Source organism: Jaculus jaculus, chromosome 1, assembly GCF_020740685.1.
Source record: "Jaculus jaculus isolate mJacJac1 chromosome 1, mJacJac1.mat.Y.cur, whole genome shotgun sequence".
NCBI lineage: Eukaryota > Metazoa > Chordata > Mammalia > Rodentia > Dipodidae > Jaculus > Jaculus jaculus.
In genome coordinates this window covers 309,257,010-309,276,986 of record NC_059102.1, presented here as the reverse complement: position 1 = coordinate 309,276,986, position 19,977 = coordinate 309,257,010, and the positions used below count along the sequence as shown (strand labels likewise).

Below are 19,977 nucleotides of genomic sequence, written 5' to 3'. Positions count from 1 at the left end.
GAATGCTAGTAGTAGAGGCAGGCACCACTACACCCCATTTATGCAATGCTGGCACTTGAACCCCATGCTTCATGTGTCCTAGGCTAACTGCTAACTGAGCTACATCCCTAGACCCACATTTGTTTAATATAAACAGCTCCTGAGGGACAGGGTTGTACATACTTTGTCAAGCAGTTTTCATTGAAAGTTCTACACTTCTCACAGTGAAATTTCCTTCCCAGAGTGGGCACTATGCAAGGGAAAGCAATGAAAGCTCCTGGGGCTGGCTTGTAAAGTCAGAGAATTGGACATTGGAGAGGGAGCAGATGAGATAAATAGGAAGCTGTCAAAAGCCATCCTTTCCCTGCTTGGCATTTGTACATTTCTTCATGGGGACATCAGTGTCCAGAGCCACTGAGAATCCATTCAAATCCTGACCTACTGAGGCCTGCTCCAGAGGTGCCTCCCACACGGCTGAGGTTCATCAAATGTCTGTCCATAGTACCAAAGGTATTCCCACCACCGTTGTGGCTCATTATTACGATCATTTCTAGCAGACAATCCTTCATCAGGACGCTGCTTTCGGCAGTGGGCACTTTGAGTTCATGGTCCAGCTCCTAGCGGTAGCTCTGAGTCCTGGTCAGAGGGAGGCTGCTCCCTCTGTGCCTAGTGGTAGTCATGGTAACTAACCACTGATCTTCACTGATCCTCTGTCCTCACCCAGACCCATTTCCCTGGAACCTTGTCCTCAGGGTGACAGCTCTCAGGCTCCTCTGTGACCTGAGTTATAATTCTTTCTTGTCCTACACCTAACACCGGAGTTATATTCAGACTGCTGCCACTTGTGGCTCATGGTCTGCTGACCACTACTTGGTGGCACCATCTACCTGATTATACCCAGTCTCACAATCCAATCAAACAGAACTAACCCACTATGACATTCCTTCAGACAAATGAGGGTTTAGTTACCTGCCTGCTCGGGACGAATAGGATGGGAAACCAACAGACAGGAAGGAAAGGGAGCCAGGTATGGAGCCAGTGAGCCCCAGTTCCTGGCAGTCCCACATTCCATTCATTACATGACTCAGTGATAAAAGGCTCCATGTAGGTATTTTTCATTTCTTTTCATATTATCCTTGATATATTAGCCCTATTCTACAGAAGCTAAGCAATTTGCTCTATCTAGATGTAGTTAACAAATGTCACAGCATCAGGCCGGTGGCTCTCTAGGGGCCCCCGAAAGGGTATCCAAGTGCTCACTTTTGCCTAAAGGGCTGAGGGTAGCAGGAATGGTGTTTGTCCTGACAACAGAATCTTGACCACATCACACTCACCCTCTGTCAAGGAAATTGTCACACCCTTTCTTCAGTCCACTGCCAAGTATTTAATGCATGTACATCAAGTAGAACCAGATTCCTGCTCTGCTCTGCTCTGGGAAATGACCGATGGGCATGAAGCTCTCTCTTACCTGGCAGAGGTCACAGGCGTAGACACATGCATGCAGCTAACCCTCCCAACAAAGCCCCAGGTATAATATCTCCTGGCAGAAGAGGAGTAAATGTGAGCTGTAGGTAGAAGAAGAACTAGGATTGCTAACAGCCGGGCAACAGCACCTGCCGTTGGCAGGCATCTCACAGCCCTCAGGCATTCTGCATCCTTGTGAGAGGTTAGACCTGCCAAAGGGAACAGGCTGCCCAGGCTGGATTCAGCAAGTTTCTGAGGATCCCTTTTGCAGCGTTAACCAACCTCTACTACCGCCTGTTCCCAACTCTCCCTCTCTTCTAACTCACAAAAGCCCGCTTGACACTTTTATTCCCATATGCTCTCCTCTCCCTGCTTATTACACAACATCTCTGCAGCCATTCTGGGAAGCATCAGAACGGAGTGTAAGTGCACAGGTTTGGGAGCTGGGATGCCTCAGTCAGAATTCCAGTCCCTGCATCCACCCAATATGTAACCTCAAGCAATTTACCTAATCTCTCAGTGCCACAAAGTCCTCACTTGAAAAGTGTGTTTTGTAAGGATTAGGTGACAAGACATGTGTGCTTTGTTTAATGGCTCCTATCTTATAATGAGAGCCTAAAAAGTGGTAATAATTGTTTCATATACATTATTCACATTGAACCACCTTACTTTGTCAGGCCATTGTCTGCTGTTATGGTGCGCACGTGGCTAGAAGTTAATCACGGGAGACAACCACCCACCATCACTACAAGTCGGAAAGGAAGAGCAATTGATCTTGATTGTAGCTAAAGAACAGATTGATTTTAAAGATCATTGTAACAGTAAGTTAAAATCATGATAGATTTACAAGGAAAAGAAACAGATGAGAAAAAGCTCATGAAGGAAATAAAAACCGTCCACAAATATAGAGCAAACTTTGGATGTTGTTTGTGAACCTGAGAGAGTTCTTAAAAGAGTGATTCTGTGCCCTGGGGCATACTTGCATTTTCTATGATCCTGGATGAGACATTATCCTCTGTTTAGGAACTTTGTGCCGATGGCCATCTTGGGAGCTCACCTAACCAATCTAAACCCTTTCTGCTGATTCAGCCAGCATTTGCCCATTCTAATATGGAGAGCAATAGCACATCTTCATCATTTTAACAAATCCAGTTCTTTCTCTTCTTTCCACAGGCCTTCTGCTAGCTTGCTCGGCAATCCTTCACTTTTGCTTCTAAGTGGTCTATGTATCCCTGCTCAGTGCATGAAATAAAAGCTCCAGGTGAGACCTCTAACCCATGACTAGAAAACTGGGAAGAAGTCTTCTCTGGCAGTTTCCAATTTTCTCCTTTTCTGCTTCCATGCGTAAGTTCCCATTGGGTATCAATCTTCCAATTGTCCAGAGCCCACCTCCCCATAGCTGCAACTCTCCATCTGTTGCTTCCTTTGACTGGAACCTCCCTCCACACTCACCTATTTGCATTTCTTCTTAGGGCTCATGGAGGTAATCCATCTGGTACACTCTATGGCATGGGGTTGGATCTGGAACACCTCCCTGAGAGTCGTGGGTCAAAGGCTGTGTCTACAATACATCCAGCAATGTTTAGATGTGGGACCGTGGTGCTGGGGAGATGGCACAGTGGGTCAGAGCTCTTCCTGAGAGGTCCTGACTTCAACCCCCAGCACCCACATGCCTGCCTCGAATCCCAGTCCTGCAAGAGCAGAGGTAGGAGAATCTCTGGGACTCACAGGTCAGCCAGTTTGACAGAAAACAGGTTTAGAGAGATTCTGTCTCAAAAAAAAGGTGGGGGAGTGTAAAAGAGCAATAGAGGAAGTCAGTAAATTAAGTAAATAAAGCTTTCCTCTATACACATGGACCAAGGGTGCATCTTCACACACATGTACATGCACTACACATACACCATACATACTACATACATACACCATATATCCTACACACACACACACACACACACACACACACACACAAAGAAATGGGGATCTGGGAAAATGAGTTAATCATGAGCTCTCTGACTTCATCAATGCATTAATCTATTGATGGGTTCATAATTTGATGGGCTATTGGAAAGTAACAGAAACCCTGGAGGTGAGGTCTGGATCCTGGGGGGCATGCCTTTGAGGACTATATCTTGTCTTGGCTCACTCGCTCTCTCTTTCTCTATGTCTTTCCCTCCCCTCCTCATACTCCCTCCTTCCTAACACACACTCCTCACCATAATGTTCTGTGTCACCTTGAGCACAAAAGCAATGAATCCAGTCAATGATGGACTGTAGCCTTGAGTTAAAGTAAGCCTTTCCTCCTTCTATAAGTATATATTTCTCAGGTATTTTGTTACAACAACAGAACTCTGACTAACACAGTTACTATAAGGTATTAACAAGTAATCATGTATTGATGTGTTAACTTCCAGGGCATCCAAGTTGGCAGAACAAATGTTTTTACCTGCAAAGGAGGATTCACAAAAATCTTGGACGGGGGTAAAGGCTCAGTGGGTAAAGTGTTTGCTGCCCAAGCATAAGGACCTGAGTTTGGATGCCCAGCACCCACAGAAAAGCCAGGCATGGTGATGTGGGCCTGCAATCACAGTGTTGGGGAGGAGGTAGAGACAAGAGGATCCCTGTGGCTTTCTGGCTAGCTTGACTAGCCCAAATGGTTTGCTCCAAGTTCAATGAGACCCCTTCTCTGAAAAGATAAAGTGGTGAGTGACTGAGGAAGACACCTGATGTCAACTCCTAGCCTCCATAAACATGTGCACACATACATAAGCATGCATACATACACACCACATACACACATGCACACACCTGTACACACACAGAAAAAAACACCTTTCTGCACTAAGTAGGTACTTGGAAGTTTTGACCACATGTGTCATCTTTAAAAAAAAAAAGTGCTGGGCTGGAGAGATGGCTTAGCGATTAAGGCATTCACCTATGAAGCCTAAGGACTTAGGTTTAGTTCCCCAGGACCCACTTAAGCCAGATGCACAAGGTGGCACATGTGTCTTGAGTTCGTTTGCAGTGGCTGGAGGCCCAAGTGCACCCATTCTCTCTCTGTGTTTCTCTTTCTCTCTCCCTGCCTCTCTCTCTGCCCTCCTCTCTACCCCAAATAAATAAAATAAAAACTACTATATATATTTAAATGGCCTAACTCTGTCTTTTGTGTCACCTATTATCCTTGGGTACCTGCCTCCTAGCACTCCTCTCTCATGAAACTTTATTGCCCAGTTTGGTAGCGTAGCCAAAGACATGTGCTAGGACCAAACTAGCCTGGCTGGCATTCTCCTTTTTACTTCTAGATGTGCACCTTGGGTGGCTTAGGTAACCTCCCTGTGTCTTAGCTTCTTCATAAAATGAAGACAACTACATTCTCGACGTAATCTAACTCACGGTTACTCTGAGGGGTGGATGACTTAACACTAAGTTTACATCCTTTACCCTGGTCATTCTACAGTGTCCTATGCTCAGGGCTCAAAGGACCCAACACCCAGGAGGACCTCTACTAAGAGCTCTTTGACATCAAAGGAATAAGTCACCTTATTAGAGAACTTACACCTAAAGATGGCTGGGATTTCTAACCCAAGAAGCTTGGTGGAGGAACCTATCCCCTACATTGCTACAAGTTGCTCCAAAATAGGACTGAGGCTCAGTGCTACAGTTTACCTACTATTCAAAAGGCCATAGGAACAATCCCAGTACCACAAAATAATAAACAATTCATGGTTTCATTCAGTTTAAGAAATATAAGAGCTAAAGAGAAAAGGAAATATGCCCAAATATGAAATGAAGGACCCAATGAGCTCCAGAAAGGAGAAACTGAGTCAGCAAGATGGCCCTCAAGGAACAGGGAGTCATTTACCCTCTCCTCCTGGGATCTAGGGTGGAGAGACTCAGCCTGAGGCTCATGATTGCTTGTAAATAATTAAGGATTGTTAAGAAGATAACAAACTGTCTCTCGAGAGCTAAGCGGAAAGTAATACATCCAAGAAAGATAATGAAATGCTTGATGGAACTGGCTGCTTGAGGCGCACAAAGCACATTTATGGGAGCCCTGGGGAAACTGGCAGGAATGCCTCTACTTAGGAAAATCCATTTGCTCAGACAAACCACATTCTTGGTTAGGGAGGAGATGTGGAGGCCAGAAGGGGCCCAACCAGTGCTGCTAGATAGCTCTGGTCTCCAGGGAGCAGCAGACAGCTCACACATGAAGGCAGGTTTGTCCTGCCTTCTAGATGGCGCTGAAGTGGCAGCTGGGAAGGAGGGGTGGAGAAGCAGTGTGGGGGTGGGGGGCAACTCCAGGAGGGGGAGAGCCTAGAACTCAATATGTTTGTTGAATTGTTTAAGCAACAAAGACCTTTAGAAATCTATGAATTCAGACCAAGTCAGTGATTTTTCCTAAGTCCTAGTTCAGTACAAGACACTGGAGAAATTCACGGGGCTTGTCATATCCCCATCTTGCACCATGCCAGTCCTTAGTGCTTGTGGCTTTTCTGAACCACTTTAGGCGTTCGTGTAATTCTCACTTTGAAGCGAGCCTCTGTGCACAGTCTCCTCCCCTCACCAGATGGTGTGCTCTTCCCAGCAGGCTCTTATAGCACCCACTACCCAACTGGCCCAAGCCCAAGTGCTGCACAGAGCTGGGTGCTATTCAGACCTTGCCAAGAAGGGGCAGTTTGTGGCATAATCCCTGCCCAGGAAGCAGTCAGAAGTCACTGTCAGCCAGTGCCGTAATGAAACCTAATGAGGTGTAAAAGTCCAAGTGTGAACAGTGGGAGGAGGAAGGAGGAGGGGGAGGAAACTAGGAAAAGAGACTTTCATAGGAAGGCTTATTGAGTAGGTGACACTGACCACAAAGCCCCCTTCCCCCAGGGGCGCAATTCACTGTATTGAGCTCATGTGTGCCAGGGAAGAAAGCAGGTAGCAAAACCTACATACAGGGCTGGAGAGATGGCTTAGCAGTCAAGGCAATTTGCCTGAGAAGCCTAAGGACCCAGATTTGATTCCCCAGTACCGATGTAAACCAGATGCACAAGGTGGTGCATGAACCTGGAGTTCGTTTGCAGTGGCTAGATACCCTGGCATGCCCATTCTCTCTCTCTTAAATATATGAGAAAAACTACACGCAGTCCCATTCCAATCCTAGGTAATCACAGATGGAGAGAAAACTCTAGAAGACATACATCAGAAAAATAGTATTAATGCTCAGAGCTCAAAGGACCCAACACCCAGGAGGACCTCCACTAAGAGCTCTCTGACATCAAAGGAATAAGTCACCTTGGAGTTGGGGGAAGAAGGGGCAATTTAAGACTTCATCTTTGTGTACCGCTATCCAAGTGTTCTGCAACAAGCATGCAGAACTATTCTACCTGCAAAGCCAAATAGGAGATGAAGAGATGGAGCCAGTGTGGGCACTGTACTGGTCCAAGAGCTCACCTGGCACAGGATGATGAGAAAGCTGAAGCCAGAGGGACACAAAGAATCTGGAGGTTTCTGTAGTTCCCTCTGATTCAAGATGGAGGGAGAGGTTTGGGCTGCCTGTGTGTTAAAGGGGAGAAACTTCTAGCTTCTAACAGACTAAAACAAGAGGAGCCAGGGGGAGCAAGACAGCCTGCAAAGGGACAGGAAGGACATTAGTGGAAAGTGAGGCGTGCTCACAGAGTGTGATCCATGCTCCAGAGTGTGGATAGAGATAAGATGACAGGCGGGTGAGGGGCAGTGAGCTCCAGAGTGCCAAGCTACACTTGATGCCCTTCAGTGAACTTTGTGACTGTCCGAGACAGAACTGTCTGTCTGGAATCATGTCTGCCCACATCAGGTGTTTACCCATCTGATTCACCAGGGCGGAAGATGAGGAAGCAGGCCAAAGGTCACGGGGTGGCAGCAAAGAGGGAAACACTTTAGGAAGAAGTCAGGTTCCAAGAGGTAACAGTTGGTGCCCTGGACAGAAGGCTGCTCTGGAGACAGAGGGATCTGGAAAGGACTGCAGATCTGACAGAGATAGAATAGCAGGGAGAAATGATGAGGGCTGCCAACCTGGGGCAGTTTGAGAGCTGCTGAACTTCACCCCCAAGCCCAATATGCTCTCTGTACACCATCCGTCTGAGAACTGGAATTCCTACATTTTTGAGTGAAAGCACTAAATCTAAACCGCAGGTGCCATCTGAAAGACAGAAGATCCTCTGAGTAGCTCTTCCCTTAAGCTACAGGATGAATCTTTTTTTTTTCTTGCTAGATCCTCTTTGTGCCAACCCCTGGAAAAGGATCTGGGACAGGCAGATTTGGACAGAAGCCAATGAGGTTAGGAAGGTAAGGCCTGGAGAGAGGCAGAGGCAGCCTGGTGGGAGAAGAAGGGGCAGTCCAGGAGGAGCGTGAAAGCAAGCCAGCCTGCCGCCTCACAAGGCTCCAGAGGACGGGTCCTCTCATTAACATCATCTAGCAAACAGTGCTGGGCACCAGCACCCCCGGCTCCCTGCCAGACTCAGGAAGACAGTGGTAGCAGACAGGCAGGAAGACAATGGTGGCAGACAGGCCCAGTTCTGCTCTTGCAGAGTTCAGTCCTCGGGGTGAGTCAGATGGCAATAAATAAATAATCACAGAACAAACGTAAACCACCATGGTAACAAGTGCGACCCACGAGGAGAGGACGGAGCAGGGACCGGAGGCGCACTGATCTGAGCCAAGGCTGGAAGATGAAGAGCACAGGTGTGAAGAAATGGGAGAAGAGAGGCACCATGCGCACAGGTCAGGGGTGGGAAACTGAGGGGCAGGTGTCGCAGTTGTGCTGTGAGAGCGGCTTGGGGACCATTCCCTATATTATATCCCTTGCCCCTCCCATTATCTCTCGAAAAAAAAAAAAAACACACAGGTCTAGTGAAAATAGTGTACAAAGTCCGTGAAGGCAGCTTAACACAAATTCCACTACTGGCTCCCTTTCATCAAGATCGCCCAAGATCACACCACTAAGATTCTTTTACAAAGCAATTCTAGGGTTCACACCCCTGACACTGGGTCCACAGCTAGTATGTTGTGACAACAATGGGCAAAGGAAAGGAGAGAACACATTCAAGGGATCGTGGAGAGTTAAAATGGCTAGTACTAAGAGATGACTTCATTTGTAGGTGGGGAAACAAAGATCAAGAGTGGTGTGGCATTTAAGATATAGTCCCAAAATTCTTTGAAACTGCTCTCAAGAAGTAGGGTTTGGCTGGGGACGCAGCTTAGTGGCATTTGCCTAACAGAAACATGCACATGCCTGCACGTGCACACGCACGCACACATGCACATACACACAGATAGAAAATATTGTCTAGGAATTATAGCACATGCCTATAATACCAGCATTTGGAAGAAGGAAGCAGGAAGCTTGGGAGTTCTATGCTAGCCTGGGCTACATAGCAAGCCCTTGTCTCAAAAGCCAACCATCATAATCATCATCAACAACAACAGCAAAAAGAAGGGAAGTTCATGTCCCATCCCTTGGGTTGGATTCTATGATTGCCTAAGCAGTAGAATGTGGTGGGAGTGATGAAGTATCAATTCTGGGGCCGGGCACTCCCAAGCTCTGAATCTTCTAGAGGTTTCTCTCGCTTTCAGCCACAGCCTTGAGGAAGCCCAAGCTCCTGTGTGGAAAGACCGCAGCGAAGGGAACCAGAGTAGCTTGCCAGCTGCTGAGGGTGTCCTTATGGAAGGGGGTCTTCCAACTCTAGTGAGGTTGCCTCAAACAAAGCTACAAGGAGCAAAGGGGAGCTGTTCCTACCAAGCCCACTCCCATTTGCAAATCTCTAAGCCAGCAAACTTGGGGTGTTTACATAGCAATAGAAAATGAAACCCATCGCAGCCAAGTCTCTGCCTTCCATTCCCAGACGGACGAGGTGTCTCCTATTGAGGCAGAGATCACTAGGAAGGACCTAGGCTAAGAGAATCAAGATCACAAGTGTGATTTTAGCTTGTGAGTTTGAAATATTTTAACATATCTAAGCTGGAAAGTCATGTGGCTGTTGGGGTGGGGTTTGAATATTGCCCTTTTCAGCACTTTGGGTGTAGATATGGATGCAGAGTGATGCCGGAGGGAAGTCTGGGACTTCATGGCAGGGCAGTGGAGAATGAGTCTACACAGGAAGCAAGGCCCCTGGTGGAGGGGAACAAAGACAGGGTGTGGCTTAGAACAGAGGATCTCAGGAAGGAGGGAAAGATGAGAAGAATCTAGGAGTGCTCAAAGAATGTAACCAGTGCATACTGGATGGAGCACACTTGTCCCAGCCATCCTGGTGACCAGCAGCGTGAGCAGCATGATGGGGTTATGTTGCAGTCCGGTTCGCATTGCTGGTAGAAATCACCCAACCAAGAGTAGCTTCTGGGAAAAAGAGGTTTATTTTGGCTTACAGGCTCGAGGGGAAGCTTCACGATGGCAGGGGAAAATGATGGCATGAGCAGAGGGTGGACATCACCCCCTGGCCAACATAAGATGGACCACAGCAACAGAAGGGTGTGCCAAACACTGGCATGGGAAAACTGGCTATAAAACCCATAAGCCCGCCCCCCAACAATACACTCCCTCCAGGAGGCGTTAATTCCCAAATATCCATCAGCTGGGAACCTAGCATTCAGAACACCTAAGTTTATGGGGGACACCTGAATCAAACCACCACAGGTTACTAAGAAGCCTGAGCTGGGATCTGAAGGGCAAAGGCCAGGCGAGCAGCATCACGGCTGTGGTCATGAACCAGTTCCCGCCTAGAGCTTCCCTTCTCAGACTGTGGTCCTGGCACCACCAGCCTATCAGAACTGCAGAACCTCACACTCTCCACTGGACCTTCTGAATGAGTCTGCACTTAGCAAGTTCTTGGGTGACCTCGGGGCGTGCACACTAAAGTGTGGCAACACATGCAACTGGGTTCCCTGAGTCATGGCTCTAAAACGGCTTGGCCAGGAAAGTAACCAAATGATATAGAATTGAGCTTAATGTCATGCGTGGGGTGTGGGGGGGTGACTGATCATTAAGCTTACTTTTCTTCAAGCTCCAGTGTGTGCTTTTAATCCTAGACTGGGCATCAAAACCACATGGATAATTTTAAAAACATCAGGAGAAGGGCCAGCTCTTGCTTGTCTGGACTCTGATGGAGAAGGTCTGAGGGGGTCTGGCACCTTCGGGAGTCTGTCCTGTCACTCCTTTCCCTCTGAACCCGTGCCTCTGTCAGGCTGACCATCCCTCACGTCCTCTCTCCTCTGGGGCTCAGGCTGACACTAGTTGGGGCGCTGTCATTCTACTTGTGTCTCTGACAAGAAGGCAGTGTGGGTTATCTGTGAGAACTGCTGTGTGACTGGTGCTCAAGTGCCAGCAGGTGGTGCCCAGGCTCCAGAGGGGAGGCAGGGTTTGAGTGGTGATGGGACCCAGACCTCTGAGCCGATGGAGAACAAGCTGCCTGCCCTGCACTTGCAGACTGACGGTGCCTTGGCTCTGGCCCAAACACCCCCTCTTGGGGGTCAAGAGTCACCAGGCACAAGAAAAGCCCCCTCTGATCCAATTCTCATCAGATGTGCATGTCTGATACTGAGACCTGCATGCACACTGCCCAGCCTGGGCCAGACCATAGGGCTCAGACAGGCCCCTACGACACAGCAGACCCCAGGAACTTGCCTTACCAGTGAAACCACCAGGAATGTGGCACTTCAGAGAGGAAAGCATAAAGTAACACACTTAGGTAAAATGCTGGCAACTGTGCCTGAGTCAGAGATACCCAGAAAGGGTTCTGATGGGGCATAATCAACCTCAACAAGTCAGCAACATGGAAATGTAGTTCTCCTCACAACCCTCCCTGTGGACCCAGCACCCATGAGCCACTAAAACTCAAACATTGTCTCTCATCTGGCCTACTCTGTAATGATGAATACCTTCATTTCCTTGTATAAAGAAGAATTTTCCTGGGTTGGAGAGATGACTTAGTGGGTAAGGCGTTTGCCTGCAAAGCCAAAGTGTCCCGGTTTGACTCTCCAGGATCCACGTAAGCCAGAGGTACAAGGGGCGCAGTGGCTGGAGGCCCTGCTGCACCCATTCATTCTCTCTCTCTCTCTCTCTCTCTCTCTCATAACTAAATAAAAAATCTTATTTTAAAAAAGAAGTATTTTCCTAAGTTTTTCTAATTTAACATAGAAAAACATGGCAACTCCCCATGATTCCAGGCAGGGAGTGTGCATGTGTGTGTTGACAGGTCTTGTAGGATTTCCTTGGCTCCAGACTGAGCTGATTGGTGACTTCACCCCTGGAGCTCTCCCCGCTGGGCTCCATTTCACTCACTGGTGCCTCTTCCATCACAATGAATCTCTCATGGAGTCTGGTGGCTGCAATTTTCCTGCAGTGGAATAACCTTGATTTTGTGCACAAATTAGAGTACATTCTCTAGCAGCCTTTGAGAGTAGTCAGGCATGTGGTGGCTGTGTGTGTGTGTGTGTGTGTGTGTGTGTGTGTGTGTGTGTGTGTGTGTGTGATAACTTGAGACTCATTCACAATGACTTCTGACTCATTTCTCAAGCATATTTTGGCCAAATCAGAGCTCTTGGATCATTGGCCACAAAAGTGATATTAAAATTTCCTTGTACGTACATCTCCTCACTCTAATACTAACAGCAATAATAATAATTAGCTTTACATAGAGTACTTATGTGCCAAGCACTTTATATATACAACTCCAGTAGCTTTCATATTAACCCTATGGGGGCATTTTATACATTGTATAAATTAGTCTCTGCAGTTTACAGACAAGGAAACCGAGGATTAGTGGTGTTTGCTCATGCCGCAGTGAGCTACAGAAGAGGGTCGGATTGGGTGAGCCTCTTACCTTGTGATCGCAGTGGTGTGTCCAGATGCAGGGTGAGGGGGGTCTCTCTGCTTGGAAGGTGTGCTTTGTTTCTCTGTTTCAAATCATCAGCACATTATAATAATGAGGAGGACAACTTGTCATTTTTTTTTACCGAGTATGCCAACTTATGCCACCTCCATATGACTGTATGTGGTATCCTCTGCTTCCCCAAGGCCCAGTAAGCCAGGGGCTACCTCACCAGCTCAGTGACTCCCTCCCAGCCATCAGAAGACTCCATGGCGGGCATAATCAAATGGAGACAAGAAGGAGGGAGTGCGCCTCTCTAGTTCCCCTGTTCTTCCCTAGGCTTCACTTGTAGGCAAGCAGGAGATGGTGTTCATTTCTAAGGCGCAGTGGGGATTGCTGCCTGGCTGCTTTTAGGCTTGATCTTAGAAGGCTTTCCTTATTCCTTATGGTAATTTTTAAAATTTATTTATGAGAGAGAGAGAGAGCAGGAGAAAGAGAGAATTGGCATACCAGGGTCTTAGCCCTGTAAATGAGCTCCAGACACATGCACCACCTTGTGCACATGTCTCACCTCGTGCAGCTGGCTTACATGGGTTCTGGGGAATCGAACCTGTGTCTTAAGGCTTTGTAGGTAAGCACCTTAACCATTCAGCTATCTTTCTAGCCCAGTGATGGCAATTTTACCATTAAATGTTTTCATTTGGTAAATTCTGTCTGGATGCCTAGAAGTGGCCGCTATGTTCAGTTCAGCTGCCTCCACCCACCGCTCGGGCCCTCCCCTGTTCGAGTAGCAGAGCAGTGGAGGAGGAAAGCCAGTGGTCACGTGACGCTGACCTGGGCTGGCTGGGGAGACAGGGAAGAGGCAAGGGCAGAGGATACTTTATCAGTGTCCTGGGAAATGAGCCCCAGAACTGGTTCTGCAGGATGAGTTCACACAGAGGTCACGTGCCTTACAGGAAGCGTGAACCAACTACTCCAGGAAATTTAGAGTTAAGGGCACTTCTCAGTCTAAACTGGACAAGCAAAAAGCTGTGTTCTGTGTTCTCAGTTTTCCCCTTCCCTCTTTTTATGCATGCATGGGTTAGTGCCAGGCTATCGAATGCAGGGCTGTGTACTGGGGAGGAGGGGTGGACATAGAGGACAGAGCCAGCTCAGGATCAGAGAATCATCACTGACTCAAGTAGGGAAGTCTGGTCATTTCTCTCAGCCTCCCTCCCTTGGGGCCCAAGCACCTTCCATACAAATAAATCCGGACTCCTCATTCCTAGGACATCTATACAAAGTGCCCAGTAAGGAGTTGTGTGTTTGAGGGAATGAGCCAAGCCAGCCGCCTAAGCTGATGCTGGGGGTCCTTGTGACCCCTGGAATGACAGAACTTGAGACAGCCTAACTAATCTCTTCCAGGTCTACCTCGGAACTATTTCAACCAGTCCTCCCTTACCCAGCAGGCTATCTCTGCTCAAGGGCCCCAAAGCTGGTTTCAGAGATGGGGCAGGAGAGGAAGTCTGGTGGCCTGTGGAGACCTGTGATGCGTGGTGGCCATGGTGGTGGTCCTGTGCTCACAGTGTGTGCTAAAGAGAGCTCTAACCCTCCTGGATTCTGCTTCTCTGGGCTTGAGGTTCCTGACTTTCCTGTTTTAAGTTCTCACTTCCTCCCTATCATTTGCTGGATCCTGGGAGCCCTGAAAAGTTTCTGAGTTGCAAGCTGATGGCCAGTGAACTAAAGACTCCTAACATTTCCCAGACCCCATCTATCAACTCCCCTTTCTCCACTCTGTTCTATCTAGTACCCAGACATCCTAATGTCAAAACTTCTGTCCCATCTCTCACCCACATACCAATCCCCACACAATTACTAGTTAGCACTTGATTTGGATTCAACCGTAACCCCCGCCCCCCCCCCACACACACAAGCAACTTGATTTCTACTTGAGAAGGGAACTCCCCTGCTTCAGAGATTTCACCCCCAACAGGGAAGGGCTAAAGGTCTTTGGCCTTGGAAAGGGCCTTTGTATTGTTGCTCTGTATATGGTATTGAGGAATCAGCACTGTTCCTGTGCCTCAGTTGTCCTATAGATGACAGGGACGTTAACCCCCTTACAATAGTGTCTTTCTCTGGTTTTAAGCTAACAGTGAAAACCACAGGTAGAAAATAGGGCCACATTCTGCATTTTCTAGAACAATCCTGATTTCAAATACTTTGTCTCCCCTGTCAGATCTTGTGCCTGACCCTTTGAATTCTTTATCCCAGCAGTGGGCTGAGAGTTTAGTTATTAATATGCAAATGAGAACTTTACTGATCTGGTCACAGGCCTGGCAACTGCCCTGCAAGTGACAGAACGTGTAGTTCTGCCCAGGAAGGTGCAACAATGGTGCAGAGGTCCATACTGAGGAAGCAGGCTCCGGGCGGCCCCTCCCCGGCCCTCATCCATTTGCCTCACTCATCTCTGGGTACTGGGCAGGGGAGGGCCCACTCACCTGAGCACAGTGTCCACAGCGCTGTCCACATCTTCCCCACCATGGCTCTGCTCCTTCTCTGCACGAGCGGACAACGGACAGGTCTAGCTGACTGGTTAAAACTACAGCAGCCTCTGGCCTGGCTCAGCCTGAGGTCCCTGCAGTTTGCCTCTTGCCCACCTCTGGCAGACCAGGCCCAGATGCCCCACCCCTCTGCTGGACTGGTAGGTGAGCTCACCTAGGCAGTTGGCTCACACTCCGCCTATTCCTCGGAAGATCCAAATGGGAGTCTTCCCCACCTCCCTTGCCTTCGTCCTGTTTAGCAGAGGTGCAAAGTCCTGGGCCTCTCACTAGGTGTGGGCCTCTCTTAACTGGCAGGAAGTTATCGCCTTGTAATAAAAAAGGGATAGATCTCAGAGGTAGGGTACTAAGCTAGTAAAGAAGGGTGTTGGCCCATTTGCTGAAACACCTCAAGACCAATATGACCTGCTCTTCTGTCTCCCCTCTCTTCTGTGAGGCCCACCACACCATGATAGAGAAGTGGTTGTGGAGAAGACAGGAAGTCCCTGCTCTCCGGGGAAAGTGGCAAATACACAAGTAAACAAGAAGATATTCTTGGAGATCATGTGACCCATGTGTCTGTTTTCCTGAGACTATCCAAGTCTTCAACCCCAAACTCCTGTGTCCTGGGAAGCCCACAGTCCCAAGCAAATCAGATGTTCATCATCTCCTTAAAGAGTGACCAATGCTGTGGGAAACGACTCTCCAGGAGAGCCACTGTTTTCAGTTTCTCCCATGAATAGTCTGTATAGGATGAAATGTGCACCAAAGATAGGATGTCATATCTACTGTTCTACAAATGTTTTTAATTTTTTGTTCTCGTAACAAGATAAAGCTGTAGTAGTTTGATTCAGGTGTCCCCCATAAACATATGTTCTGAATCCTTAGGTTCCCCAGATGATGGCAATTTGGGAATTGGATCATCCTGGAGGCAGCGTGGGATGATCTTATGGATGTGATAGCCAGCTGCCCCTTGCCAGTGTTTGGCACACTCTCCCGCTGCTATTGCCCCCCTGATGTTGGCCAGAAGGTGATGTCCACCCTCTGCTCATGCCAACATTTTCCCCTTGCCATCATGGAGCTTCTCCTCAAATCTGTAATCCAAAATACTTTCCTCCCTTAAGCTGCTTTTGGTCTGGTGCTTTCTGCCAGCAATGAGGAGCTGACTACAACAGTAGCGTTTTCTATATTTGTACATAGGGCACTACCAACTTTTGTTTAATAAGAAACAATATTCTACTGTATATTGCCTTTTCTGAGTCTGCCCACACTTCTATTCAGCTGTTGGTCTTTAATCTCACTGGTTTCAAACCAACCCTTTGTATGTTAGGGAAATAATTTTCAGATGTAGTAAGTATTGCAAATGCTTTCCCCAGTATTTCTTTATATTACAAATTCAGAATTTCCTATGCAGATTAGTTTTATCTATCTTTGTTGACATATAAATGTTACTATTTTGTACTTATTACATTATGCTTAGTCACCTTAGTGAATTCTCTTATTGTATGTAATAATTTTTCAGCCCCAACATTTTATAACACTGTTGCCAAATTAATCTGCCCAACACACCGTCCCTGGGTAGTCACTTCTGTACTCAGGCCCTCTCACTGACTCTGTCCTTACGTTGGCCCACAAGGTTCTCTAGTAGTTACCCAACAGTGGTTCCTTCCAAAATTTGTCCTCCAGAATATGTAACGTATGTCCTGACTGTACCGCCACATCTCTTTACAGCCAGAACTCCCACTTTCCTACCCCAGAACTATGTCGGGGCTGTTCTCTTTGCAGCTCCATCCCCTCGTCCATCAGCATTTGAATCTGACTTATCCTTGAAGGGCTACCTCATACATCACAATTTCTTCCTGCGGCCTTTCCTAATGCCCTCAGCCATGGCTTTCTTCTTCCCGTGATTCAGCACAGCACTCTGGGGTTCTTGTAGGGCCTGAGCTGCACTCTGTCTTACACGTGAACTATTTTTTGGGCTGTGTCTCATTCCTCCTAATAAGCCGTGAGCTCATTCATTCATTCAGCCAATTTCTAATGATACTACTTTTGTGGGCACTGTTCCATCTAGCTAGGAAGACAGGCAACTTTGAGCCATGTGTCTTACTAACTTTAGTCAAGTACAGTGCCTGGTGAATAGTAGGTAATCAGTAAATATTCAAAAATCTGGAGACAAATGGATGGAAGGGTGGACGTGTGGGATGAGAGGGGTAAGCTGTTAGGTTCCTGGGCTTTGCTTTGATCATAGTGATGGTGGCAGGGTGTTGTGAGACAGGTGGGTCATGAAAGTGCTTGAAGTTTATGAAGTTCACGGAATTTTTAGGTTACCCAGGGTTGCCAAGGACCATCACCAGGGGTGTGGGATGAGAAGAGGAAACAGCTTACCCACCTTATGGTCCTCAGATATTGATGTTAAAATGTCATGCTGGTCATAAGCAATCACTTCTCTCTAGTCATAACATAGCTCTTTCCTCATTATCTATCTGTCTGTCTGTCTGTCTATCTATCTATCTATCTAGGGACTTGCCTGCTCTGTGTAGCTGATATTTTTCTTTCCGAGGCCTCTCCAAGATGTAGTGCAATTGAGGCAAGTTTGTTTCTTCTTCTAGGTGTGTTGGATTAGACCATGTTCTGGAAGTACCTTGAACAAGCAGGTTTAGGCAGGAGGATACGGGGAATCACTCGGAGGACACTGTTTCTTTAGGTATTCCCATCCATCAAGTGTGAACCTATTCCAAGTGCACTGTTAAATGTCAGTCTTGAGAATCAGCCAGGAGGGAAAGAGTTAAGTGAGGCCTGCTTTCCGGGCTGGGTCCAGACCCTGCATTCCTTCCTCCCAGAAACCTGCCAGCCTATGGGGCCAGAGGCTAAATTTAGAGAGTGGCTAAGGTTTCTGGTTAACAGCTGCCCTGCCCCTCCAGAAGACCCAAAGGGAACAGAGTGCTTGGTCTCCTCTCCCTAGTTGGAGCTTCTGGTCCTTGGAGTCCTCAGCCCTTGGTGTGGATCTATAGGCCCGAGGTGAGTGTGCTTCTCCCTCAGTGTGTGCTGCTGAGGTGAGACCTAAAGCAGAGGGGGTTTTGGTTCTGTCCTGGATGCCAGGGTCCTGCCATGATGTCTAAGACCAGCTGCCTGAACCTGCATGTACCTTAATAGGCTATGGGGTGGCATTTGGGCCAAAAGCTGATTGCCATGGCCTTGGTAAGAACCACTGAACATGGCCGGCTGCATATCCCCCAGGAGAGACCAAAGGGGGGAACAATAGTGTATGGTGGGGTAGGGTAGGGGTGCACGTGCCAACCCTTTCCCACCGGTTCTGGTTCCCCTCACTGCTTCTTTGCTGGCATCTCTGAAAGAAGCCAAGTTGTCACTTCTTAAACCTTGTGTCACTTCATGGTGTCCCATTACCAATGGCTGGGCCAGGTCTTCCTGGGGCTTTCAACTATGGGTCCTTCACCCACTGGGATGGTAGCATGCGCGGCCTCCCTGCTCCCTAGTTTCAACAAGGTGACATTGGTGACAAACCCCTCCCTGCTACAAGACCTCTGGAACCTCAGTCCCTGACCACCTTCTTCCTGCCAAACTGACAGGGGCGGACAGGCTGTCATGGCGACTGGAGGAGACCCAGAAGAGGAGCAGGTGGTTCCAAGTGAGGAGGACGCCGCCGCCGACGTGAGGGCAGCGCAGGCCCGATACCTCCGGAGCCCCTCCCCCGGCCAGTAAGTGCCCCCTGCGCTCGCTGCCCTGCCCTGCGCTGCGCACTGCTGCAGTGGCCAGAGGCGGGGGCTGGGATGTGGGCCGGAGTGGTCCCCACAGAGCACACAGCCACCTCCTAAGCACACTCACTCAGCAAAGACCACTGAGCGCCACTATGCACCACACTTCCCGGAGGAGGCAAGTAGACTGATTGCAATGAGGCCTGGAAAGCACTACACAGTGTTACCTCCCGGGTGGAGTGGACTCGGAGAGGACACAGCAGACTCCTTAGAAGGGCTGAAGGAGGCTTCCTAGAGACGCTGCTGGCCCAACCTGGAAGGCCGACGAGGCACACGGCAGGTCTACTTCCAGGGTGGACTTGATTCCCTGACTGGGACAGGCCTGTAGGGGTGAGAGGCCAGAGACTGTCAGGGAGGAGATGAGGAAAGAAAGAGGCCAGGCCTTGGTACTAATTATAAACCCATGATCAAGTGGTTGTTTTCAATGGGAGATAAGCGTGCGCTGGGGCGAGTGGCAGGGTGCCAGGTGGCTGGTCAGCATCTTCCTGGGAGAGTCCTCTTCATTTTGTGACAAGTAATTTAAAACTTTCCTTTTCACTGACAGCACTGACGATACAGGATGATAGAGTACAACATATTGGCATGAATTGTTAAGAGAACCCATGAGACTAAGGAAATGTCGCGCTTCGTTACCTGTGGAGCAACAGGTTCAGTGCCTGTTGTGCTAGAAATGTGAGCTGGGCCCTGACTTCTAGCCGTAGCTCTGTGATGTGAGGAAGCGCTGGTGTTCTGGAGCCAGCAGCTCCTCAGCAGAAAGAAGACAAGGAAAGGCCCGGGAAGGAAAGCATTCCTGACAACCCTGTCCTCATCCCCCCAGCACCGCCTCATTTGCTATGCTAGGGACTCTAGGTTCAGTGAGTGAGACCCTGTCTTGAAAACAACAAAGGAATACATACTAAAATAAAACTCAGCATGATGTTTCCACTAAGAAAACTGTCAGGATGGGGAGAGTTAAGATACACTCAATCTCCATTCATATTCTTCTGACTAAGGAACAGGTAGCTTTGTATGGTGTTGGGGTGTGACAGCCTCGGGTGCTACTTACAGTGATGCTAGCTGTTACATCTAGTGGGGGTGGATGTGTTTTTCTCGCTCAGATAAGTCCTAAGACAAGCATCTAAGCAGGGATCCAGGTGAGGCTCCACGTTTTGTGAGTCACCATGAATGGCTTCTGAAGTCACTGTGCTCAGCAACATCCAGACAAAAGGACAGACAGCAGGAGACTCTGCCAAGACATTTTTCCTAAAAGTGTCCACTTCTCTTCTGCTCATAGCTCATTGGCTAGAACTCAGCAAGACTGTGCTTCCTTGCAAGGGAGGATGGGAAATAAGGTCCAAGAAGGTCGGGGGGGGGGGGGGGAAGGAAATGAGTTTGATGCACAGGAAGTCTACCCACAAACCTTTGTCTCCCCACTCAGAACGC

At 48.3% G+C, this 19,977-nt stretch overlaps 2 protein-coding genes across 2 annotated transcripts in view; one reads left to right on the top strand and one right to left on the bottom strand.

Annotated features, from left to right (window-relative positions):
• Gpa33 (glycoprotein A33) overlaps positions 1-15,078 on the bottom strand; it is a 39,865-nt gene extending 24,787 nt beyond the window's left edge. The window contains exons 1-2 of the mRNA XM_045137716.1: positions 14,961-15,078; positions 14,744-14,801 (exon numbers count right to left, since the gene is read on the bottom strand). Coding sequence (XP_044993651.1) covers positions 14,744-14,786 — 43 coding nt within the window. The 5' untranslated portion in view covers positions 14,787-14,801; positions 14,961-15,078. The remainder of the gene's footprint in view (positions 1-14,743; positions 14,802-14,960) is intronic.
• Positions 15,079-17,754: 2,676 nt separating this feature from the next.
• Positions 17,755-19,977, top strand: part of Styxl2 (serine/threonine/tyrosine interacting like 2) — a 33,608-nt gene continuing 31,385 nt past the window's right edge. The window contains exons 1-2 of the mRNA XM_004651944.2: positions 17,755-17,800; positions 18,370-18,498. Coding sequence (XP_004652001.2) covers positions 18,386-18,498 — 113 coding nt within the window. The 5' untranslated portion in view covers positions 17,755-17,800; positions 18,370-18,385. The remainder of the gene's footprint in view (positions 17,801-18,369; positions 18,499-19,977) is intronic.